The following is a 25,808-nucleotide window of genomic DNA, read 5'->3' on the forward strand; positions in this document are numbered from 1 at the left end:
CTTCCACCGGCACACCGGCTCCCTGGGGCCGAGGCAGCCCAAGCAGGGCGGGGGGATCCTTCGATCCCCGTCCTGTCTTCCCCTGTGAGGGGTGGGGGGCAGGAGAGGGAAGCACTCCTCGGGTTTTGCGGCCGGGTTTGGCTGCGACAAGCTGGTGGGAGATGCTGGGGAGGGGGGACTGGAGCTCGCCCCCGAGCCTAGCTGGTAACCGCTTACTTTGGGGAGCAGGAGAGCGGGGCCACGGCGTCGGAGCGGAGCCCGCCTCGGGGGGAGGGCGAAGCCCAGCAAACCCCAACTCCACCGAAGTGCATTAGGTGGAGGAAGTCTATCTCTAGCGGGGAGCAGATTGAGTGTATTAAGCTAGCATGAAACCAAAGGTCAGTGCAAATGTATCTTAATAGACTGTCTCAAATGGAGTGTGCCTCCTTTGAAGGCCGCTTGCTATTGCTCTCCTCATTACCATAGCGATCCTAACGTGGCATGCTGATGCACCATAAAACTCACACTTTCAACCCCAAAATCAGGCCCTTTGAACAACCCGAGCTTGATTAGACCTTTCTCCTTTTCTTTTCCCCCCTTAAAAACCATTTCCTTGCCTTTAGAAACTCGCCCTCAAATCCCAAACGCATTCTCTGATCCCGGCAGAAAGCAGAAACAAAAGTGAGCTGAGGCGGCGGTTCAAGCGGGCCTTTTCTTCCTGACAGTCTTATCCATTTTTATTATGGTCTGGAACAAGTGCCCTGTTCGCGTGGGTTTTGTTTACCGGAAATTAAATGAAAATGATTTAGTTCGTGTCAAACAAAAATATATACTTGTATACACAAGAAAAAGGGCCTGTTAGACGTAAATATTATGTCCTTAATGAAAAGACTGGACGGGCTCCAGACTTCGCCTTTCACTATTTAAGTATGACTTGCCTATTGCCATAGAAATCCTAACTTACCATGAAGATTCACCGTTGTGAAGAAATACTTCTTTGTGCGAGCTTGCTTTGATGTCTAAGGCATAAGATTCAGGCTTTCAGCTGCGTCTGTCTAGATTACCTTGAGAGCAACGGGGTAGACATCTGTAACAAGCAAATGAAAAATTAAAGGTGATTAGCCTGCACATACAAACACTTCTGTAAATAGAGAAATAAAGAAATAAACAGATCTCAGGACACGATGGAAGCATCCTCCCTGCCCGCAGCTGGCTTCTGCACCTCTCGATTTCCACGACACAAGTTTTAGGGGCTGCAGAGAGGCACAATTCTCCCCTAGGACAGGCTTCTCTCTCCCACGTTTCTCCCTCTCTCCCACGCCTAGGTAATGCCCTACGTGTATTCCCGGTAGCGACACGCTGTTGTCACTGCTGGCGGTGTTCAAATACAAAAGTTGTCGAGTTTGGGCGAGTGCAGAAGGGAACCCCGACTTGGTGCCTTGGGAGGAAAATAAAGCTGCACCAGGAGGAGAGGCGCTGGGCGTGGGGCTGTTTTTAGCCACCGACCAGCTAATTATGTTCCTGTAGCTTTTATATTTATAGGTATATACATGTGCGTGTGTACGTGTGTGCAGTTGTCCGCACACACTAACCCCAGCCACCTGGGTGATGTACCAACCAGGAGAAGACGCGGTTACCGCAGCCTTCTGTCTGCGCTCAGCAAGCCACGGCAACCTCTTCCAGCAGCCCATGCTATTTATTTGCCTATACTATCTGGTATTCTTAAACATCATTAAAGTAATTAAAACGGCACCATTCGGCAGTTTCAAGCTACCCCAGTGGAGGGGTTTGTTTGTTTATTTGGGTTTATTTTTTTTCCCCGTTCTTTCTTTCCCTGAGCCAGAGGAGTGAGCCCTGCGGGGATGTGCAGGGTCTGGTTTGGAGCTGTGGGGCAGGATGAAGATGCTACAGCCACGTTGCCGGACCGGTGCGAGCATTTATCACCGGGACTATTCGCAGGGCAGACGCCGTTGAGCAGCGGGCCGGGGTCCCGGCGCTGCCAGGGGGCTGCACGGCCCCGGCCCTTGCCGTGACGTCACTGAGAGGGGTCTGCCCCCCCTCCCCCCAACCGCCCCGGGAGCCCCAGCGCCCACGGTTCAACAGGAGCCACACTCTGGGTGGGGACGGGCATGTTTGGGTATTAGAAGTCATTACCAGTGGGAGCTAAAATGGGCAGTCAATCACCGCACCCCCCGGGCCTTTCTTTATTAGCGACTGCTGGGGGGGGAATATATATATATATATATATGTATGTATTTATATACAGCAAGAAGGAAAAGTAAGGAGATTCTTTACAGAAACGTCCATCGAACTGGTTAATTAATGAAAGAATTTAATGGATCCATTTTGTACAATTCGGTAACAAATAATAGTTTATATATATATATTTCTTAAAAAACCACCACACTCTCACAGAAAATAGTGGGCAAACAGAACACTGCAGCACACGGTACTGTTGACAAGAGAAAATCTGCACAGACAAAGTCTGTATGAAACCACTTTGGTCCTTTGGGGAAGGGAAGGGAAGGGAAGGGAAGGGAAGGGAAGGGAAGGGAAGGGAAGGGAAGGGAAGGGAAGGGAAGGGAAGGGAAGGGAAGGGAAGGGAAGGGAAGGGAAGGGAAGGGAAGGGAAGGGAAGGGAAGGGAAGGGAAGGGAAGGGAAGGAAAGGAAAGGAAAGGAAAGGAAAGGAAAGGAAAGGAAAGGAAAGGAAAGGAAAGGAAAGGAAAGGAAAGGAAAGGAAAGGAAAGGAAAGGAAAGGAAAGGAAAGGAAAGGAAAGGAAAGGAAAAAGGAAAGGAGATGCAGATCAGTGGGCTTGTAAACAGACTGGAGCAAGACGGTCGGGGGGGTGTGTGCGTGGCACGGAGGCGGGCGCAGCCCTCCCGTGTGCGGGGTGCCGGGAGCGCAGGCCGGGCCCCGCCGCCGGCCCACCCGCGGAACTCCGCAGCGCGTCGTGTCTCCCTCTGCCCAGCGCCTCTCTGCCTCTCCCGCTCGGCCTCCCCGTGCCCCGGAGCCGCGCTCCCCGTCCCTGGCCGGGCCGGGGCCGCCCGCCGCCGCTCCGCCGCCCGCGGCGCGCCCTAGCAGCGGGGCCGGGGCTGGCCGGGGGGGCGCGGCGGCGGGGGGGCGGCGGGGGGCGCGGGAGGGCCGCGGAGCCCCGCTCCCTGACACACGTACCATTCGCTCAGGTTGGCGGCGGGCTGCGCGGGCGCGGAGGGCTCGGCGTGGGAAGAGGAGGCGGGGGGCTCCCGGCCGGAGTCCGAGGAGGGGGACACCAAGGAGGGCGTGGAGGACTCGTAGCCGGAGCTGGGAGGAGGGGATTTGCAGTGCACTTTCATGTGTTTTCTCAGGGAGCTGGGGTGGGTGTAAGACTTGTCGCAGCCTCTCACTTTGCAGTTGTAGGGCTTGTCGCTGGTGTGGACGTGCGAGTGCTTCTTCCTGTCGCTGCTGTTGGCGAAGCGTCTGTCACAGCCCTCGAATTCACATTTGAACGGCTTCTCCCCTGCAGGAGGCAATGGGCGAGCACAGCCGTTAGCGACGGCGGCCGCGGGGCAGGGAGCGGCGCATCCCGGCACCCCCCCCAAGCCCGCAGCCTCCCCGGGCCCCCCTCTCCGGCCCTGGCACGGCTCCTCTCCCCGGGGCAGCTCCCCTCCGGCCTCCGCCTGCCTCCTCGCCACCGGCCCTGCCCTTCCCCGCCCGCCCCGCCGAGCTGCCCCGGCACCGCCGCCCGGTGCCCGCCCGGCTGTGCAGCCGGCTCCGCATCGGGAGCGCCCTGCCCGGCCAGCTTCTCCTCCCCCTTCCCTTGCCCCTTGTGTCAACGTGGGGTTTTGTGCAGAAGACAAAGCCCCCAGATAAGGAAAACTTAGAGGCCAAGTGCTCGTTCCGGACAAACAACGCGTGTTGTCCCCGCAGACTCCGATGTCCTGCAGAAAGAGCAGTCACTGATATATCCCTGGGAAGGTTTTTGCGTTAAATACATTTCTCACACTGCCCCAGGTGCACGTGGAAATATTATTCATAACCCGGCTAGATCACATCTCATCCACTCCATCCTTGCACTGATTACAATCCCGTGGAAGATTCTCATCCCCCCCTCCTTTATCCGCTCACCGGCTTGCTGATATCGTGTGTTAAGGCACAAAATGTTTCAAAAAGACATTGATTGTGGGGGGGCAAAACGACAGAGATTCAGCAGGAGGATGACTAGGCCGGTGCACGCCACTGTCGTGAGGGTAGGATTCCTTTTCCATGGAAGGAATCGCAATCGGGATTAATCTGTCTGGTAATATGATAAGTGACGTTAAGCATAATAGAAATATAATCGTATTGTTGGACTCGTGTGAAAGTTTAACCTCGGATCGTGTGGACCAGGAATGGTACACGATATACAGGAGGTTTTCAAGGAAACACGCCACACCACAGACAGCTTCGGGATGAAATGATGACTACATTGTTGTCACTGATAATAGCAAACTGCAAAACCCTGCTCGCCAAGCAGTACCCTCGTCCTGCCCCAACCGAGTAGGAAAATAACCTCCTCAACCATCAAAAGCCAAAAAGTATCAGGGCGCAGAGGACACCACAGAAATACACGGCCGAGCCTTAAACGTGAAGTGCAAACAAAGCCACTGTGTTCACCATCATGGCGTATGTGGTCGAAAGGACTTCCAATATTTGTAAAAGCTTCCAGGATTTCGTTTGATTTTCGAATCCGTTGTTGGTTTTTTTTCCCTCTCAGTTCATCACGATTAAATTTCGGAGGGACGCAGCCCATCTCGTGCTCGGCTGCGAGCAGAGGCACATAAAGGAAGGCATTCCAAATATTTCACATGAATGCACTTTATGCAAGGTGGGTGGGAAAAAGCTCATGGCTCCGCGTTTAAAGTATGTCCTTTCCGCACTGTAATAACCAACGAGGAGCTCTCACATCCTGCACCGCTAACACTTACACAGGGGATGGGTAAATACCTGGCGTTAGAGGGAAGAGGTTAAAAATAAGGTCTCTTAGAAAACGGTGCGGATCCTGTAACCAAGTACTGTGGACATACAGCGGTGCATAGACACAGGCACACATCTAACCTAATTACAGTTTCACGTAAGGAAAAAATTTGACCTTCAGCATCTAAGTTGAGACAACAAATCAAGGATATTAGTGTAGTACAAGCAAGCAGTAAGTTAGGAGACCCCAGGGAAAGCCATCCTCATAAGCACTCCGCTTGTGCAAAGTGAGTTACATTCAGGTAAGAGCGGGCTGCGGCGCATTTCGCTTCCCCGAGAGTTGAAAAATGTTCGACTTCGCTTAACCCCCTGAAAGAGCCACTGAAAAGTCCCTCCGTACAGTCAGGTTTCAAGTGGGAAGAGGGCAGCATTTTCTCAGCTGCCCGGTTTGCATTCTCTGAACGCCTCAATAAAGAGGAGCCAGCCGAGCCATTTGCAAGTATTCCTTTCGCGAGAGCAGGTTTTCTTACGTGGAAATCCCTACCCGGCAGGGAGAGGACATTTTACAGGTCCGGGCTGCCGCAGCCCGGGCACCGAGGTGCAGCCACGCAGAAAGTTCCCCGGGCGATGGAGAAGCGCAGGATCTTAAAACCGCCATTTTACCCCCACACTTGTAGCTGGGCAAAAGTGTTCAGTGAAATTCATCTTGGAAATTGTGGCATAATCCCCCGTCTCCGGGAGTGGATTAAGGTATTTACCAACTTCTCCGGGAGGGGGGGGTTGGGGGGGGGGGGGGGGGGGGGATGTTGGGGGGAGGAGGGGGAGAGCCGGAGGTGGTGGCCCCCGGGCTGCGGGCTGCGGGCGAGGCGCGGGGGCGGCGGGGGCCGCCCGGGAGGGAGAGGGGCTCCGTCCCACGCCTCGCACTATTGTTCCCGGCCCGCTGGGAAGGAGGCGAAGCCATCCCTGCCCGTCCTGCTCGTCCCGCTGCCGCCGCCTGAACGGCCTTCTCTCCAACCTGGAAAATTCGCACATCGCCAGAAATCCTTCTGCCTGCTCCCCGGCCTCGGAGAAATCAGAAGTCATTAATATTTGAGGAGGCAATAATTTTCCTGTTGAATCTAGAACTGTCTTCATGAATAATTTGTAGCGAGTTCTATTAGGGTTTCAGAAACATTGCGTTTTTGACAACTTCTGGGTGTTTAATAGAAACGGTGGAACCATAAAGGCCCTGCAGGAGTTTTCACAATACAGCAATTAATCACCGGGAAAGTTAAAGCGAAAAGTACAGACGCGCGGAGTGATGTTTAATAAACGCAAACCTCCGATCTCGGGTTTGCCCTGAACCTGCCTCTCCGATGTAGGTCAGTTTTCCCAAGAATTTAACCATTTTCTGCTTCAGAGACTTCAAACAGTGAGGCCGTTAAAGAGCAGTAAAAGTTTGTTTACTTAAGAAAAACACTGTCATTAAGGGATGAGCTCTCCCGGTTAATGGCTGTACCTGTGCTGATCCGACAAGGAGCTGGCTCGGATACAAGTTACGTGACCCGGGGACACTCCTTTCTCCTGGAAAAAGGGGGCCGAGAAGGCAGCAGAGGAACACAACTTTGCTATCCTCCCCCCCCCCCCGCCCAGCACACAGACGAGCTATTCATAGAGCGATGGAAAAATAATTAGGTGACGAGTGACGGTCGCTGTAAAATCTCTGTGCTATGTTTACACGATAGCGATACGAAATTAGTATAGGTGCTGCATATTATATCACGTCGAGTTATATCATAAAAATGCAACTCCTGGAAGGTCAAGCCCTGCACCGAGCATGGGGGAAGGGGAGTTTTATGAACTGGAAGGCGAAAAAAATCGTTTGGCTGTAAGCAGATCTTACAATAGGATTATGTAGTTTCCCTCGCAGTGCGTAAGACTGTACAGAAGGGGGTGGGAGGTGGAAAACCCTACGCTGGAACAGATTAAATTTTCCAAAAAGGGCTTATTTCTTATCTTCTTCTTCAGAGAAAAAAAAAAAACGCAGAAAAGGGAAAAAAAAAAAAAAGCCAGCGCTTCAGACTACAGACACCGGCTGCTAAACTAATTAATACAACTTCACAGGCTGCTCCTGGAAGTGTGAAAACTTTCTACGTGCAATTTCATTAATTATAAATGCTTTCCTGGCCGGAAAAGTTCAAACGTAGTTTTGCAAGATCGTCCATCGAGTTACTTTATTTTCTGTTAACTGGAACTAACAGCTGTTCCTGACACATGTCCCAATTTCGCTTAACAGATCTGCAAATGACATTTCAAAATGTACAGGCCGAAACAATACCAGGTTTTCTTCTCCCTTTTTTTCCCTCTCCCTCCCGAGAATCAGAACTCGCAGCTCCCCATATTTGCGAATGCAGAGAGTCGTTGGAAGGCAATGCTCATTAAAAATGTCAGTGTTATTCAGATCAAACATTTGAAACTCCCTCTGCCCAAAACAAAACTGTTGAACGAAAAGGTCGCAGCTGTGTTATTCTCACAATGTTCGAGCAGCAGCATCTCAGCAACATCAGTCAAAACTGACTAGACAAGTTGTAACTTCTATTGTTCACTTTTAATTTGTGAGCTTGCACAATGATTTCGGTTTTTCCCCCCAACTACTTTAAATTGCCAAAAAAAAAATAATTCCTCGCCTGTGTGAATAAGCAGAAATAGTAGCTATATCACTCGATATTTACACAGATCTACCCGCATAAACGTTACAACAGCCTCTCCGCACAATCAGAAAAAAATATGGACGAGAATTCTGAGATTTGTTCTCGCTCTCCCTTTCCCTCCCCCTTTTCTCCCCTCTCCTCCAAACGGTAAAGAAGCAAACAAATCTGAGAATTTATTTTCCAGAAGTACTTGGCGTGCATTCAATAACAACGCAAAGGATACATTAAAAACAAAATAAAGCAAAACAGTATGCTGAATAACACAGAGAGAGAGTAAAGAGAGCTTTACATACTGACCTGTATGAGTTCTTTTGTGTATTTTGAGATTCTCTGATCTGGCAAACACTTTGCCACAGCCTGGGAAAGGGCAGGGGAAAGGCTTTTCACCTGTGTGGACTCTGATGTGATTTACAAGTTTATATTTGGCCTTGAAAGGTTTCCCTTCTCTTGGACACTCTTCCCAGAAACATATGTGATTGGACTGCTCGGGTCCTCCAACGTGCTCCACCGTGACATGAGTCACCAGCTCGTGCATCGTGCTGAAAGTTTTCGAGCATAATTTTTTGGGAGTCTGGTCCAACTCAATCCACTTACAGATGAGTTCCTGTTTGATGGGCTGCCTCATGTAACGAAAGAAGGCACCCGGGCCGTGGTGTGGAGCCAGATTCACGTTCAGATTCATGCCACCGTAGCTATGAAGCGAAGAAGCAGCAAAAGGATCTGTCCTGGAGGCTGGTACTTGAGTGAAATGTTCAGACCTGGCGTACATTTCTCCAGGTAACCCCAGTCTTATCTGTCCGTTTAGATGGCCACCTGGAGCTGCATGGGGAGGCTGCTCATGGAGTCCAGTGAACAGAGAGGGATTCCCAGCTTCTGAGTGGTGGTGGTGGTGACCATGGTGTCCGGGGTAGCTACCTGTTGTTGAGACAAACAGTCCGTGGTGAGAACTTGCAGCGGGGTGCTGCTCGGTCAGCCCTGGCATGAGTGGGGCCGGCAGGTCTCTGCGTATGAAGAAGTCCCTACCTGCTGCCAGAGCCTGGGCTGGGTGAGAGACGGGGTAAGGGGCTGCTGGTGACTGCGCCGGGCCAAACGCTCCCGTTTGACTAGAGACCACCTCGGCTTGGCCTGCCATATGATGATGATGATGATGATGATGATGGTGGTGGTGGTGGTGGAGCTGGTGGTGGGGATGAGGGGCAGGGCTGAGCTTAAGGGCCGCGGGGTGATGCTGAGGAGGAGGATGGTGGCGGTGCCCCATGTGTTCTGGCCGGAGCGGGTGCGGCCCGAGGCGGGACTCGGCGGCGTGCTCCCCCGGCTGCGTGGGCGCCGTGGCGTGGGGGTGCCCAGCGAAGCCCGGGAAGCCTGTCATGCTCTGAGGGGGGGGGTGGTGGTGGTGGTGGCGAGGAGCCCCCGCCAAGTCTACTAATCTCAGCGCCGTGTTCCGCCTGGAGAGAGCAGCAGGGTCCATCACTGGGATCCCCAGAGCATCCACGCTCATTAGCTTCTAACGCTAAAAAGTCAACCTGACAGCGGGAGGAGAGAGACACAGAGACGGGGAAAAAAAAAAAAAAGGCAAAAAAAAAAAACCCAACTTTTTTTTTTTTTTCCCCCCCCCCAAAAAACTTTCCCGGTCCCTCGGCGGCGGAGCGCGGGGACGACGCTGCCGGCGGGTGGGCTCGGCGGGGCGGGGGTGGGGGCTGGCCGGGAGGTGCCCCCCGCGCCGCCCGTGCTCCCGCGGGGCCGGTGGGCAGCCCCACGCCGCGCGGCCGCGGGACGGGACGCGACGCGACGCGACGGGACGGGACGGGACGGGACCGGGGGCGCGAGCGGTCGCGCGCCGCCTCCGGGACGCGCCGCCGGCCAAACAATCGCCGCGCCCTCCCATTGGCTGCCGCCGAGGTGACGTCACCGATGACAGGTCCCGCTGATGACTGAAAGGGTTATCGCTCGGTGCGGCCGGGGGGGATCGGCGGGGAGGGACCGCGCATGCGCCGCCGCCGGGCGTCCCCTTCTCCCGGTCCCCCCCTCCGCGCCCCGCGGAGCCCCTCGGCCCGACCGGGGGCACGGCAGAGCTCGCGGCCGCAGCCCGGCCCGGCGGCGGGGGGCCCCGGCCGGGGTCTCCCCCCGGGCCGCCCCGCCATCGCCGAGCTTCCGCCGCCGGGGAACAAAGCCAAGGCGGGCGGGGGTAGCCCCGCAGGGGGAGCATCCCGACCGCCCGCCCCCGCCGCCCGTCCGGGCCTTTGTCTGGTCCCGCCGCCCTGCCCCGAGGCGGTGGGCAGCCCGCAGGGTCCTCCCTCCGCTCCCCGGGAGACCCTCACCGGTCCCCGCCGCCCGGCCGCAGCAACGGCAGGCGAGGCGGCCCCGCGCCCCCCGCGGTGGCGGGCCCGGGCCAGCCGGCGGGTCCCTGACACTTGTTGACAGCGCGGGGAGCGGGCGCTTCCCCGGCAAAAACCAGCAGCCGCAGCCGCGCCGCCAGCTCGCTTGCCAGGCTTATGCGTTTGGCCTGGTGCTCGGGCTATTGTACCGCTGCCTGAGCCCTGACAAAGGATTCCTGGAAGACTCCTCGTTCCCTTCCCCTCCTTCCACAAGTTTTAGCAGTTATCTGGTTATTGGCTGCCGGAGCAATGCGAGAAATCGTGATGTTTAGGCTGAATCTGAGTGTTTAACCCAGAAGAGGGAGTCTCTCTCCTTTTCCCTCTCTCGCTCCCTCATGCACAGGGTAGTTCCACGTAAAATCCCCGTCCGTGGCTTGAAGGAAAAGCAGTGAATAACATCCATAACCGACTCGGGTCTGATGCTTCTCACCTGAAGGGAGGAACATGGTCTGCAGGGTTTGCGTTGCTAGCAATGAAAGTGTAGGTTGGGGCTTCAGCTCTGCACACTGAGGCCTTACAGGTTTGGAAAAGCTTAGGGCTTCGGCACAGAAGGAAGATCTACTTAAGTTTTTAAGAACGGGATTGTGAACTTGAAAAACAGTAAACGAAACACAGGAAAAGAGGGAAGAATCAGGGCTACTGCTTCAAGAATGGAAAACACAGCTGAAAACATCTACCCACGGTATTACCACAGAACTCAGATCTTGACATAAAAACACCTCCACCAATAAACACTCAGCCTTAGGAAAAAAAGCAACAATTAATTCTCTATCCATCGTGTCCAGGTCTCAACATTCTCCTTGTTAACTTGCCAGTAGATACTCTACCGCATGAACGCCAGGTAAATCTCCCAGCGTGGAATTTTGCATCTCCATAAAAATTTAACAGTATCGGCGATCGATAGGTTTTATGTTAGGCAGTAAAACAAGAAACTGTCTGGCAATGTCAACCCAGCTACTCTCAGAACAGAAGCTACCAGCCAATGATCGGAAACCATAAGATTAAAGTGTAGGACAAACAGAACCTCATAAGGGACATTTTTATCACAGCTTTGCATACTCTGGGCTGGCTGCAGTTCCATATTTTGGCTCTGCCGGGCTCTCACCGTATTTCTCCTATAACACAAGACTGATATTTAGGTAGCCAGCTATAGATACATCCTTGTGTACATCTTTCTGAGTGGAGATGATGAAAAGTGACAAATGATGCAATTAGCTCTCCATCCTTACATAACATGTTTACGCAGGCATTTTAAACCACACACCATCCTCACAATATCTCAACTTTCAAGTCTACTTGCTCTACGAAATGGATTTGACAGTCCTATTCATGACTATCTCAATAGGAGTGCACAGAAGAGACAAACGTTAGGAAGTATGAATCTGTTACTTACAAATGTACTGAGAGTGTGAATTCCCATTAAAGCTGCTTTCCTCATACCTCCTTAAAACACTGCATCTCTACATACTTGTTATCCATCAATTCTGACACTTCTCAGTCAAGGGAGAAAACATCTGGAACAGTTTATCAATTGAAAAAAAAAAAAAATGTCATAACCGGTTTGCCCTAAGCTCATTTAAAATATTGTGGTGGTTTCTCGTCAGACACTCAGGGCTCTCAGCTCGCCCCTCACTCAGGGCTCCCTCTCACTCCCCTTTCCAGGCAGTGCAGGAGAACCTGGCCCTCGGTGTCCCTCACTGTTAGGTGAAGTTGGTGTTAGCCCCGGTGGCGGGCGGGGGGGGCAGAGCGGGGCGGGGGGCGGGCGGGGGCCGCCACATGACTGCGGGGAGGCGGAGAAACGGGGGAGAGGAGGGGAGCGGGGCCAGACCCGGCCGAGCTCGGCGCATCTCCCGGAGTGTTTTGGAAACCGGGCGGGACGCCCGTCTCTGCAGCCCTTTGGCAGCGTGAGCTCCTACGGCTGCCACCCGAGGGGTGACCGAGGTCTCCTGCTTCTTGGCAGCGCCTCAACCGTGTTTGACCAGATAAGCCGGGCCTCTCGGCAAACTCTCAAATGTGTCAACATCAGCTTGTGCAGGGCCAATTATTTATTATTATTATTATTATTATTATTATTATTATTATTATTATTAATAATAATAATAATAATAATAATAATAATAATAATAATTTCCTTTCCAACCCACCTGGCTACGGTAAGGGCATCCCCTTCTAGGCTACCCTTGGGACTCATGAGCTGGATGAACAGGAGCCTTTACAAGGAGAAAGGAAGATTGCTCAAGCAGCGAAACAGAAACACCTCGAGCTGAACCTGAAACTCAGGCGTCAGGGCAGGTCCATAGGACAATATAACACCTATAGGATAGATCTTATCGGAAGGGAACTGAAGTTTAGAGGGACCACGCCGCTCTCTTGGGTGCCAGACCAGCACGGATAGACGGGCAGCTTGATCCTGAGCGCAAATTTTCTAGTGGCCGCTGTGTTTCCGCAAGCCCGTCCGCAGCCCCCGGCCCCAAAGCCCGCCCGTGCTGCAAGACTGCTCTACAGAGGTGACCATGTTGCAAACACGAGTCACAGGCACTTTTCCTCCCCCCTCCGCCCCCGTCCGACCCTGTCTCCGACCCGGCGCTCTCGGGGAAGAGGCGGGATGGCCGAGGCAGCGCCGGGAGGAGGCAGGAGCCCCCCACGTCGGGGCTGTGCCCTGGGACAGGGGCAGAGCTGCCTCACTGCCTCCCTCCCCGCTGTGCAGGACCCAGAGCTCTGCCTGCCCACACCTCGGGCGTGCGGGGCCGAGCCGGGCAGCCCCGACCCTCCGACCGCTCCCTGCACCCCCGCCCCGCGCCGGGCGGCTACCGGGGCCTACGGGATGGCAAGTGAGCCGCACACCCCTTTGCGGTGACCACCGGGGTTGGCGACAGCCACAGCTTATAAAAGGCTTTACAGATCCACCACACTTCGCCTTGTTTTTTGGTAGGTAAAAAGCAAGGCGCTACCTTTGCCGGAGAAAGTGCTTGCTGTGAAGGTGGGATACAGAACCCCAGAAAATCAAGGGCGGCTCGTGTTGTGCTCTTTGACTTGGTGCCAAATCCTGCTTAGCCTTAGAGTCGTGCTCAGCACAAGGAACAGCCCCTGCCCCGGGAAGCATCGGGGGGAGCAAAATCTGATCTTCACCTACCCCCGAGCTCTCCCACTCCTGCCCCGGCGGAAATTGCCCTTCCCCGAGGAGCCAGCTAGAACCTTTCCAGGCAGTGCCCGAGGGCAGGGACGGGACGGGACGCCCTGTACTCTCCAGGCAGCAGGTTCCGGGGGTGACCTTTAGGCTTCAACTCCCGGACGAGAGGAAGGGAACAGTTTCATCTGAAAATCCTAATACGTACTGTGAGGAGGGGAAAAAGGCAAGGAATAGAAACAGAGAGGACCGAGAAGTCACCCTGTGCTACTCTTTAGCCCCCAAGCTCGCCTTGGGCAGGGGGGGACGAGAGAGGCAGCGAGGAACACAGAGGCAGGCGCAGGACCTGAGCCCGAGTCCCTGCCTGCCCCGGCAGAAGGCACTGCTGTTTAGGAAGAGGTGGTTCAAGAAAGCCTTACGGTAATGCCAGCATCTCCTCGGGGAGAAGAGGAGAGGGTACCGAGTGGCTCGGGAGCACACTCTGCCTTTGTTTCTACTCCCTCGCCCCATTCCCGCTTACGGGGACTTCTTTATTTCAGGGTTCCCGGATAATGGGAACTCAGCTACCAGACCAGCAAGAGCTTGTGCCTAGGTTTGCCTCTCACTTTTTGTGACCTAGAGCTACCCTAGGACAAGCAAATCATATGCTTATTTTAAATAGAATATTACATTCAGTACCTCAAGATTAAGGTATTCCTGTCAGATAAGCTGTCAGTCACTAACTACTTAGACACCACATTGTGGAAGCCTGGTATCCCTGGTAAAGATGATACATATCATGTAAACCCCATCAACAAGATCAAAGTCTTCTTCTTTAATAGGATCCAATACATGTCAAACCTCATTCCAATCAAATCGTCCGTAAATGAATTCAAGATGAATATGTCATAGAATAATGTGACAGTGCAATCACATGGGGTCAGGGGTTGTTGTTTCAATGAGAGAGTCGTCAAATATTAATTCTAGAACCTCCAAATGAATAGGCATTGAGCAGGATTAGGCAGCTGCTGGTGGGGAGTTGTGTCGCTGATTTGTGTTTATGCAAGTACGTTAAACACACTAAACCAAAAAAAATATTGTCTCCTTTGAACTGAAAAAAAAAAAAAGACATATTTTAACTTACTTGACTTTTCCAGGATGTTTCTGTAAAGTCGTTTTCTTTTCCTCATTACAAGGGGAGTCTTGTGCCTCATTTCCTGACTTTGTTCCTGTTTGGGAAGAGGGGTGGAAAGTTAAGAGCAAAACCATTTGTGTGTGATATGAAATGATTAAGGCGCTATATGACTCGGACATTACGGATTCAAAAAGAAAAGAAAAAACAAAACAAACCACAAGAGTTAAGCAGCGAGGGCGGTGGGTGGTGGGGGGAAGACAAGCTTTCTCCGAGGGGAAACTGGAGGTTGTCTCCCCAGCAAAGCAGCACATGTTTTATGGAGTCATGAAGTTTCCATGGCTGATTTAGGGAAAAAAAAAATATGAAAGGACATCTTTTCAGTTCTCCTTTGATCTGACATTCACCTTCTGGCAGGCTATTGTAAGGCAGGTTTTTACCAACTCGACTATATTGTTTACAGATCCTTCCCTCCCGAAATTAAATTTCGGACTCTCTGCGAGCCTCCAACGCAAGTTGTTGTCTCAGCAAGGATTAGTATAGTACCACCCTGGCACTTCTCCCTGTCTATAATTTTCAGCTTGCTCTTTGCACTCTGCAAGGCAGAGCCCTGCCACTACTGCAGGCAGAACTTTACACATCTTTCTTTGAGCGGCAGCAATAACCCCGAGAGCAGACCCGGTGTTTGATGCAGTGTCCCAGTCTGAATTTTTGCCGATATAGTTGAAATTCTCAGGGTGGTGGGTTTGTGTGCCTTTTTTTTTTCTTTTAACACAGAAAAACACACTAGAATCTGGAATCAGTTACTTCAAAGGAGACTATTATTATTGCTGTTGCTATTATTATTATAGGGACTCCAGGGCTGATAAATAAAAATCTACACTAACACGAATAATTGATGATATTAATTACGAAACTTCATCAGCGTATCACAGTCATACTCTATCATAAATAATTTGGTGTCCTCAATATTTTCACCGCTGTGGTGAAAATTACTGCCGAAATAAAAAGGACTGGAAGAAACCCTTAGGAATTATATTTTCTACAAAACTTCTATTCATCTTCACACTCTTATCAAGTCAGCACAGCAAACACTGCCCCGCTAGCGAGAGGTTTGCAGGAGTTGTGCTTTATTGGTTAGGATGGGAGGCTGGAGGAGTGCTCAGTTCCCAAGCGTTCGCCAAAACTTGTTGAAACTGGACAAAAAAAAAAAAAAATCGCTGCATTTAATATTTCAAATGGTTACCAGATGACAAAAAACGAAGGCAAAACAGTTGTGGATTTCAGAGTAAATATTGGCTAAAACTCTGGCTCGACCTCGCACGCCTTTCTTATCTACGCAGTGCCACTGGTGGAGCAGGAGGATGAGGATGCCCCATTGCCCGACCTGGACCGGGACTCCGGTGCGGGGTACCAGCTCCCCCCAACCACCCACCCCCGGGGGTCCCAGGCTGGGTTTGGGGGTGCGAGGGGCTGCAGCCCGCGCAGGCGGGACCCGGCCCCCCCCTTCCCCAAACTCTCACTTCTACCCCCGGCCAAAGGTGCGCCAGCAGAGGGGGGCTGGCAGCGGCCGCCGCCCCCACGGGAGCCCCGCGACCCCCGGCGGGTTTGACGGCGTTACCCCCGGGATGTGGGAGCCGGGATGAGCGTGAGGGAGCCGGGACGGCGTGTCCCTCGTCGCCGGCGGCTTGTCACCTAACCTGTGCTTTTCGCGGCCGCGCAGGGCGAAGGGAGCACTGGCCGGGAAGATCTGGGTGCAGAAATAAAGTTCCTCGGCTCCGGGTGGAGCAAGCCCCGAGCCCAGCCCAGCAAAGGGGCTCCCCGCCCGGCCGGGCTCCCCGGGGCTGGGGGATCGGACAAAAGAGCTTCAGGGCGGGGAGCCGGGGAGGGGGCTCGGCGAGGAGCCCACGCCGGTGCCCTCCCGGTCCGGCGGTGTGCCGGTGCCCAGGGGTGGCACACGGAGCCGGGCTCGGGTCAGAGGTCACCCAGGAGGGCATCACCCTCGGCGGAGATTTGGGAGCATCTCCCTTTCCCCAAGTCGGCGCCGATTTGGGAGCATTTCCCTATCCCCAGTCGGCGCCAGGTGCGGGGCGGCCCCTCGGGGCCGGGAGCGGGGTCTCAGCCTCTCCGCGGGCGCTGCGAGGAGTTGGCGGCGGCACCCAGCTCCTTTGGCAGCTCCCCCGGCCCTGCCCGCGGGGGGGCCGGGGGGTGGGTGGGGGGTGGAGGGGGCTGTCCGGGCTCCCGGGCTCCGTCCCTCCCGCACCCGCCTATAAAGAAGGGCGTGCGGTGCCGGAGCGCCGGCTCCCCCGGCGCGCCCCCGTGGCACCGGGCGTGGCGGTGGGTGAGGCGCTGGGCGGGGAGCGCATCCCCCGGGACGCCTCCCCACGGGGATCGCCATTGTCAGCGCTCCTCGCCCTCTGCCCGCCGCCCCGGGCCCCCGGCCCCGCCTGGGCGGCCACAGGACCCGCCGGACCCGCCGCCTGCTCGTCCCCACCGACCCCGGCCGCTGTCGGGGCTGGGAGCGCCTCCGCCCCGCTCCGCGGACCCCCGCCGCCCCGCGTTGCGCGGACCTCCGGGTTGATCCCCCTCCTTGGGCTTCGGGGGGGCGGGGGCGCGGCGCCCGGAGGAGGTTGCCGGAGCCCCCCTCGACGGCTCCCGGGCGCTTCTCCCTCCGCCCGCCCCTGCACACCGGGGTGCCGCCGGGGGCCGGCCCCACGTGGGCGAGGGGCAGCCGGGGCTCTGCCCCCCCTGCACCGCGGGGCTCCAGTCCTTCTCCCCCGGGGTGGTCAAGCCTCCTCCCGCCGGGGCCCCCCGAGGGCAGGGAGCTCTCGTCCAGCCCTTGGGGCAGGCGGTGGGGGCTAGCCGGCTGCCCGGGCTGCCCAGGCACCCCCTGCTCCCAGGCACTTACCCTGCGACCTGTTGAAGGTTTCCCCTCGTTTCTGAACTGGCAAAAATAAAAGGGGGGGGGGGAAGGGAAAAGAAAGAAAGAATGAAAGAAGAAAACAATACGCCTCCCCCCCTAAGAACCCACCACCTCTTTGGCGCTTCCATCGAGGCGGTCATCCTTCATTTCTTCTTTTCTTGCTTTCTGGAAGCAGTTAGGGAATGTATGATGAAGCAGAAATGAGCCGTCAGGATGATATTTTAATGGCTTATATGTCACGTTGGTGCATGTGGCTTTGAACTGGAGCAGCTTTCGTTTCCTGCAGAGAGCGCGCCGCAAATCCCACTTGATAACTTCTACAACCCACAACATTTTTTTTTTTTTTTACATTCACTCTTACACTGTATATTTAGATACGCTTCCTAAAAATACCCTCTCGTCTGCCTTCTCGTATATTTTGCACCGACCTGGAATGATCATTGGGTTCCCCCTGCACTGGGAGGCAGGCTAGCACTGGACTACCTAACTTTCTGAATCTCCTAATGCCATCGCACTCAAGACTTCACAATAACACTGACAACTCTGTCCTTTGCTCAATTTTAGCACCAAACACAAAAGTAATGTAACCCCCGCCTAAAGACCAAGTCCACACACAGGCGCTCTCCTAGAGCGGGTATACCTGTTGCTATAAGCTATTGCAATTCCTTCGAATGGATTTGGCAGAATAAATGCAAACGTGTAGATTCAGCCCAGTATTCTTCCGGGGAAAAAAAAAAAAACAAACCCAAACGGTAAAGCCTCCCAAGATCCAAGGGAAATTACATAATACATCTGCTTTGAAAGCGATCTCCGTGCACCAAGCACAGGCAAACTGCATCTGCAGATAAACTGCAGCGAACATTCCTTCAAAGCGTATCAAAGTTTATTTGTTGTTTGTTTGTTTGTTTGTTTTTTCTAGGCGCAATGGCCATTTTTATACCTCTCGAAATGAGGCAGTTCTCACCCGAGAAGTGTTCGCGCAGCAGCGCTGCTGCTCTGATTCCTCACTACCTGCGCTGCGGATTGCTTACCAGCGCCTTTAATTAGAGGGGATGAGTTTAAAGTTTCTTTGTTTGGCACTAGGAATTGGAGGGGCTCGGATTGAGCTGCGAAGGGGGCAAGTGAAGGGCTGAACAAAGGCGAAATGGAAGGAGTCCGACTCTTAGCGAGCTTTTGGTGTTTTCGTTACTAGAAAATAATTAGAGCTAATGAATATGCAGGCGACTGAGTAAATAAATAATTTGCCAGTTTTATATATGTGCACACACACATGGGCACATACGTAAGTGTGTATATGCATACGCACACAAAGACGTCTATATTTTAAAGTTTCACGAGATCTTTTTTTTTTTTTTTTAGTGCCGAAGCATCGTTTAAAATATTGTACAAATGTTGCTCAGCTTAATTGATTAAGCCACAAAGGTTTTCTGCTTTTAAATACCATACTTATACCTTTCAACAATCATTTTAATATATAGTCAATGGCTCTTTGTAGCGAGAACAAAAAAGAACTATCCGCAGTTTTTCAATAGACTTTGAGCTGGGGAAAGACAGGTTAATCGAGGGTTGCATCTAGAAAACAACCAAGTGTTGTATGTTTGCACTGAATCCAAATGTCTGCATTTTTCTAACTAAATCAAAGGGAGTGTTATTTCTTTTTCTGCTCACTCATCTGAAGGTAAGTAAATTTTCTCTGGCGATCAAAAGCCTGGTCAGCAACAAAGACACCGCCTGCTTTTTCCACCGTCCTGGTGTGGCAAGTTGAGGAATTTCAATAACTGTGACAAGGGTGACTGATTTGTGAACTAGAAAAGGTTTGAATGTCAGAAAATTTACATTGCTCCTATCGAGGATTTTAAATAAATTTTTACCAAAAAAAAAAAAAAGGGTGGAGGGGGAAGTATCCAGGAGTTTCATGCAGCAGGGGGAGAAACAATGTAGGTTTGGGAAATTTACAGTTTTACCTGAATGAAAGAGACCCCGTAAAAAAGAGAGAGCGAGAGAAAGGGAGAGCGAGAGAGAAAGGAGAAAGAAAATAACAAAAAAGAGGCGAAACAACAACAACAAAAGTAGAAAGTTAAGAGTTCTCACCCACCTGCGTTTTGATGGGTGCAGAAAACAAGATTTATTTCAGAAACCTGATGGAGGGATAGAGTCAGCTACCCAGAGAAATCACGCCTGGTGTTTAAAAATAAAATCAAATGCACCCGGCACCTACTCTCGGAGAGCTTCAGTTTTAAACAAGCGGAAAGCAACAACTTCAAAAGTAGTGAGTCCCTACAGGACTTCTCTTCTCAAAGCCTAAAAAGTTGCTCGGTGATCTCAAAAAATTCAGGATCACCAAGAAATCATCTTTACCATCATTATCAGAAGTGCTGGAAAGAGAGAAAGGGATAGACAGAGGGAGAAAATAACCCTAATAATAATCAAAGATGACTTTTTTTTTTTTTTTTTGCTTTGCTTTGCCTTAGCACACATACACACAAAAAGATGCGCTGGAAAGATTTTTTCGGGGAGGGGGAAAAAAAAAAAAAAGGCTTTATATATTTAAAAAAAAAAAAAAAAAAGTTGGTACTCCCGCAGCCCTGTTTGTCAGGAGGGATGTCAGTGCGCTCACAATACCTGCGATTGATGAGGCGGAGGGGCCAATCAGCGGCGGGAGGCGGCCGTGCGCGCCCCTCGTTGGCGGGGCCGGGGGGAGTTACGCGGGGAAGGGGGAGCCGGCGCTGTCCAATGAGCGCCCACGTCCGCCCTGACGTCGCTCCGCCCCCGGCTCCCATTCATCAAGGGGGGGGACGGTGTCGTCTTTTCAATTCATTTATCTGCAGGAATGATTGCCGCTATCAGTCTCGCGTTCACCGCCCGGCTGAGGAGGTGAAAGTTTCTCCCCAGGAAGATAAACCGCAAAAGACAATATTGTGCATGATTTGCGCCTTTTTTTTGCAGAGCGAAAAAAAAAAAAAAAAAAAGGGCCCCAGAAAAAAAAAAATCGGGGAGAGTGTGGGGAAGCTCGAAGAGGAGAGAGAAACAAGCTCTCGGCCACTTTGCAACATTCCTATAGCCAAAAAAATCACTGAAGGAAGTTTCTTTTTTGTTTTGTTTTTTGCTGCCCGTGTTGTTCTCTCTCCGTTATTGTTATTTGCAGCCAGTTTATTTTTGAGCCCACCCAACCCCCCCCTCCCCACTTAAACCTCCCTGAAAAGTCAAAGCAGAGAGACAGTGAATATTTTTTGGGGCACATTTTTATTATTATTATTTGCAACTGCGAAGATCTCTTCCCCCCTTCCGCACCAGCCTCTTTTTTTTCTTCTTCTTCTTCTCCTTTTTTTTTTTTTTTTCCTTCCCCCCGCGCTGATGCCGAAGGGGGTGTTTTTGATGTGGTTGCTTTGGTGGTGATCGTCGCTGACTTTCCAAAGAGGGTGTTTTCGCCGCCGCCGCTGCTGCTGCTGCTGCTGCTGCTGCTGCTTCTCTCCGCGTTGTGTGTGTGCGCGCGTGCTTTTTTTTTGGTTGCTGCATCGACGCTGGGAAGATGCTTCTGGATGCTGGACCGCAGTATCCCGCCATAGGAGTCACTACCTTCGGATCCTCTCGCCACCACTCCACGGCCGATGTCACGGACAGAGAAGTGGGGCTGGGGATCAACCCCTTCGCCGACGGCATGGGCGCCTTCAAAATCAACCCCAGCACCCACGAGCTGGCCTCGGCCGGCCAGACCGCCTTCACCTCGCAGGCGCCCGGCTACGCGGCGGCGGCCCTGGGCCACCACCACCACCCGACCCATGTCAGCTCCTACTCCAGCGCCGCCTTCAACTCCACCCGGGACTTTCTGTTCCGCAACCGCGGCTTCGGGGAGGCGGCGGCCGCCAGCGCCCAGCACAGCCTCTTCGCCTCCGCCGCCGGCAGCTTCGCCGGACCCCACGGACACACCGATGCCGCGGGACATATACTTTTCCCGGGGCTGCACGAACAAGCCACCAGCCACGCTTCGCCTAACGTGGTGAACGGGCAGATGCGCCTGGGCTTCTCCGGAGACATGTACGGCAGACCCGACCAGTACGGCCAGGTCACCAGCCCCCGCTCCGAGCACTACGCCTCGACCCAGCTGCACGGCTACGGCCACATGAACATGAACATGGCAGCCCACCACGGGGCAGGGGCCTTCTTTCGTTACATGAGGCAGCCCATCAAACAGGAACTCATCTGTAAGTGGATTGAGCCCGAGCAATTGTCAAACCCCAAAAAGTCCTGCAACAAAACTTTCAGCACGATGCACGAGCTGGTGACTCATGTCACGGTGGAGCACGTTGGAGGACCCGAGCAGTCCAATCACATATGTTTCTGGGAAGAGTGTCCAAGAGAAGGGAAACCTTTCAAGGCCAAATATAAACTTGTAAATCACATCAGAGTCCACACAGGTGAAAAGCCTTTCCCCTGCCCTTTCCCAGGCTGTGGCAAAGTGTTTGCCAGATCAGAGAATCTCAAAATACACAAAAGAACTCATACAGGTATGGTAACCTTCTCTGTAGCTTTTCTCTCTGCGAGTGGAAGCGCCGAGGGCCGGGGCCGGAGCGGGGCGCAGGGACGGGCCGGAGGGGCCGGGGGGGGGGCCGGTGCGCTGCTTGGCTGAGAGTCGGGCCCGGGGTGTGTGGGGGGTGTTCGATCCAGGGCCACTGATTTTTCCGGAGAGACAGGCTCGCAGCTCCGCTGCAACAAGAGCTCGGTCACAGCCACGCCATAAGCAGCAGCAACAAAAAGAAAATTATCCCTGACGAGGCAGAGGGGGAGAAAGGCAGGGTTTGCTGCTGGGCGGGGGGTGGGGGGGGTGGGTACCGCAGCAACCTGTCTTGTTTAAATTTATAGGTTTTAATTAATTGTTGTTCGGCAGTTTTGATTGTGGCACCATGAAAAATTGTGCTAAATATCGCAGGCAGCTCATCCGTCTCCCCTCTGCAATTCAGGGCTTGGTAAATATTTAATTCCGAGGAGCTATTTTAAATAAACCCAGCCCGGCGCGTTGAGTGTGTTATTGTTGTGCCGAGGGCAGGCGCCGGGATCCCTGAGAACTTTTCCCCACCGCGGGAAGTGGCAATGCAGCAGCCCCGGGCTGGGAGAGTCTCTCCCCCCCGCTCCCACCCCCAAGCGCCGAAAGCCAGCGCCGCTTTCCCGAGCGTTTTTTGCAGGGGGTTTGGGGCTGGCATCACATTGTGTTCCCCGGCCGGACAATTTTCAATATTGCGAGAAAATACGGGGGAGGGGGCTGGGGTGGGTGGGAGCGTAAAAATATCACGAGAATGAGCTATAAAAACGGAAACTAGACACTGAGGATCGTGTGTAAATACCACCACGCCTGCTCTCTGGCTTAGAGCGTTGCGAGGAGGGAGAGGTGCCCAGGGCTGGGGCTGCAAATGAAACTCGCCCCTCCAAAGGCAAAAAAAAAAAAAAAAAAGTTATTTAGCTCCCCCTTCCCCCCCTGTCCACGAAATGAGCGCTGAGCAGGGGTCGGAGGTGCGGAAAGAATAGAGAAGAGAAGTAAGGTTTTGGGATTTGAGCCTTGTTGAAGTTAGAAAGTTGCAAGTGTTTGAAATGGAGCCCTGGGCTTCCGTCCGGCGGGGCGATGGGGACAATGAGCGATCCGGCCGGCCCTGCTTAATCAGATCCGTTTCCCCCCCCCCCCACTTCCCTCCGCAATAGGTGAAAAACCATTTAAGTGTGAATTCGAGGGCTGTGACAGGCGCTTTGCAAACAGCAGCGACCGCAAAAAGCACATGCATGTGCACACTTCCGACAAGCCCTATCTCTGCAAAATGTGTGACAAGTCCTACACGCACCCCAGCTCCCTCAGAAAGCACATGAAGGTAAATGGAGGGCGCCTGATGTGCGGGGGGCTCGGACGCCGCCTCGGGCCTGGCCGGGGGAAAGGGCTGCGGGGCCGGCGGGCAGAAGCCGGCGGGGCGGCGGGGCCGGCGGGCGGAGCGCGGCCCGGGGCCGGCCAGCTGCGGGGCTCCGCGCTGCTGCGGGGCTCCGCGCTGCTGCGGCCCGGCCCCGGCCCCGCAGCCCGCCCCGGCCCGCGCCGCTCTCCCGCCCGGCGGCGCTCAGCCCCGGACCCTCGGGCAGGGCCTTTTGTCGGTGCGTTTTACCGGGGGAGGGAGAAGGGGGGGTGTGGGGCAGTGCGGGGAGGCAGTGCGGCGCTGCCCGGCCTTCCCTGCCGGTGCTGGGACCGGGAGCGGGGTCGGGGCGCGGCGGGGGGGTGGTGGGGGGCACACGACTCCGGGGCTGGGTCCGGCGGGGAGCCCCGAGGGGGTGGCCGAGCCCGAGGCTCGGCGCTGGGTCCCGTTGTCTGGCGCATCCCCAGCCGAAGGCGACCGCCGCCAGGGCCTCCGTCCTCTGCTGCTCTCTATTTCTGCCCGGGTTTTCTCTTGCAGGTCCATGAATCATCCTCGCAGGGGTCCCAGCCTTCTCCCGCCGCCAGCTCAGGCTACGAGTCCTCCACCCCTCCAACCATCGTGTCTCCGTCCACAGAAAACCAGACCGCCAGCTCCTTATCCCCTTCCTCCTCCGCAGTCCACCACACGTCCAGCCACAGCACGCTTACATCAAATTTTAACGAATGGTACGTCTAAAACGCTAAAACAAAACAACAAAAAAACACAAACCGAAACAAAACAAAAAAAGCCCCAAGTGAGCAAACAAATACCCTATTTAAAGACTCCAAAAATAATGAACACTTTGAAATCAGAATTTAAATGAGCAAACAAAAATAAAATGCTGCCAGTAGACCCAGGACTGAGTAAAATGAAGACTTCATTTTTTAAAAATTGTTTTTTTCCCTTCTTTTTTTCCCCTCTTTTTTATTTCTCTTTTTTCTTTTTTTTGTCTTTTTCTTTCTTTCCTTTTCTTTTTATTTCTCTTTTTCCTATTTTTTCTTTTTTTCTTTTCTTTTCTTTTTTTTTTTTTTCTTTTTCTTTTTTCTGTTCTGCTCTGTTCCAAGGCTTGGTAGGAGAAGGGGTTAGTAGAATGCATAAGAAGACAAGGTTACCAGGGCAAATGCCAACTGTGTAGGGCTTTACTGGAAACCACTGATTAGAGATCTCCAACTGCATGTCTGCTCGGGCAGCGGCCTTCCCCCCCATCCCCTCTTGTAAATACAGAATTATTAGCTTCAAAAACAAAACAACAAAAAAATGTACTGTTTGATTTTGTAAATAGTTATATCGCAAGTTGAATAAGGGGATATGTGGATTTGTGGTCTTTGCATATATGTGGGGGGAGGGGCGGGCGGGCGGGAGCGGCGGCGGGGGGGGCGGAGGTGGTGGGGGGGCAGAGGGAAGAGGTAGAAATTCAACTATTTGTACTGAATGGCAAGAATGTTCTAGTAAATGTGTACCAAAATGTGAATTACTTTGTATTATTACAGTCTAAACGTCGATCTAACAGAATATTATTGGTATTAATGTGCTTTTTTGTATAAAGTGCAACATTTCGTCCCAAAGTCCAGTCTAAGTAGTGCAGTAAAATGTTGTTACACGTCCTGTCAAGAAATTCGTATAGTGAAAGCCTGGATCTGCGTGTCAAACTGTTACATTTGTTTATGTAAAGTGATATTAAAAAAAAAAAAAAGAGATAAACTATATCTGTCCGTTGCTTTTGGCAAATACAAGAACATAATGTATATAAATCCTAATTTCCATATTTATCCGCATGTAAAGGTCCGGTTATACATGTTACAAGATATTCAATATTTATGGCTAGAAGAATTGGTATGTAAAATTTAGTTTACAGAACTGTTTGGTAACATTTCGTACCTTATTAAAGATTCTTAAATCCCATGAATTGTGGTAGGAATTCTTATTCGCTAAGTCAACCTGCTGCAACTCCAACTAGCTTTAGGATATTAGAATAAAACTGTCCCAGTTTTTCACTGCTTTCCATTATGTCATCACTAAAGCAGCGAAGGTGATATAAATGTGATAAATGAAAGGATCCCTGCTGGCATTACTATAGTGTGTAATTAGTATTTATATCAAAATTTATGAAACAAATTTTCGGCCGCAGTATAATTTAAATGACCTTTGCAGACATAGAATAACAACCATAAAAATAACAGAAATAGATTGCATAGACTACATAAATATTAATGTGGGGAATTGTTACACGAGAAGTGCTGCACTCCACTCCAACACTGCCCATGAATCTGCATAGACTGGGTCCCTAAATTAAATTAATTCGGATAACATATATTAGGAGATTTAAAACAGGGGAGATTTCGGTTGCCATTTTAATTTAAGGCATTTATGACCATAACTAATTCTCAGGCAGTGGATTCATGACTTTCTTTGGGCCTTTTACTCCAAGAAGTACAGCACTGTTTCACGAAGGCCGTTTTTGTTGTTGTTGTTGTTGGGTGTATTTTTTGGTTTGGTTTTGGTTTCTTTTCTTTTTCTTTTTTTTTCTCTTCCTTCCTTCCTTTTTTTTTTTTTGCTGATATTCCTTAAAACGTGATGTTAATTTAAATCAATTACTTCTTATGTTATGTTATTATTATTACTATAATTTTGCCAGTGTTAATAGCTTTCTAAAAAATAAAGCTAGGGAATAAGAATTATTTTATGTAATTTGATTATCTTTCTATCTCTTTTATTTATTTCTCATTTACTTAAGAAATTCGTTCCA

At 52.3% G+C, this 25,808-nt stretch overlaps 2 protein-coding genes across 2 annotated transcripts; one reads left to right on the forward strand and one right to left on the reverse strand.

Moving 5' to 3' along the window:
• Positions 1-3,054: 3,054 nt before the first annotated feature.
• On the reverse strand, positions 3,055-9,100 carry ZIC4 (Zic family member 4). Its single transcript, XM_074592340.1, has 2 exons — positions 7,900-9,100; positions 3,055-3,476 (listed from the first exon to the last, which is right to left on the reverse strand). The coding sequence occupies exons 1-2, from the start codon at positions 9,098-9,100 to the stop codon at positions 3,055-3,057; spliced, it is 1,623 nt and encodes a 540-aa protein (XP_074448441.1).
• A 10,369-nt stretch (positions 9,101-19,469) lies between these two features.
• Positions 19,470-24,377, forward strand: LOC141745149 (zinc finger protein ZIC 1). Its single transcript, XM_074592341.1, has 3 exons — positions 19,470-21,643; positions 22,830-22,993; positions 23,561-24,377. Exons 1-3 carry the CDS (start codon positions 20,668-20,670, stop codon positions 23,756-23,758), a joined length of 1,338 nt encoding a protein of 445 aa, XP_074448442.1. The 5' UTR covers positions 19,470-20,667; the 3' UTR covers positions 23,759-24,377.
• The last annotated feature ends 1,431 nt before the right edge of the window (positions 24,378-25,808 follow it).

The sequence above is a fragment of the Larus michahellis genome, chromosome 6 (genome assembly GCF_964199755.1).
Source record: "Larus michahellis chromosome 6, bLarMic1.1, whole genome shotgun sequence".
In the NCBI taxonomy this organism is placed as follows: domain Eukaryota; kingdom Metazoa; phylum Chordata; class Aves; order Charadriiformes; family Laridae; genus Larus; species Larus michahellis.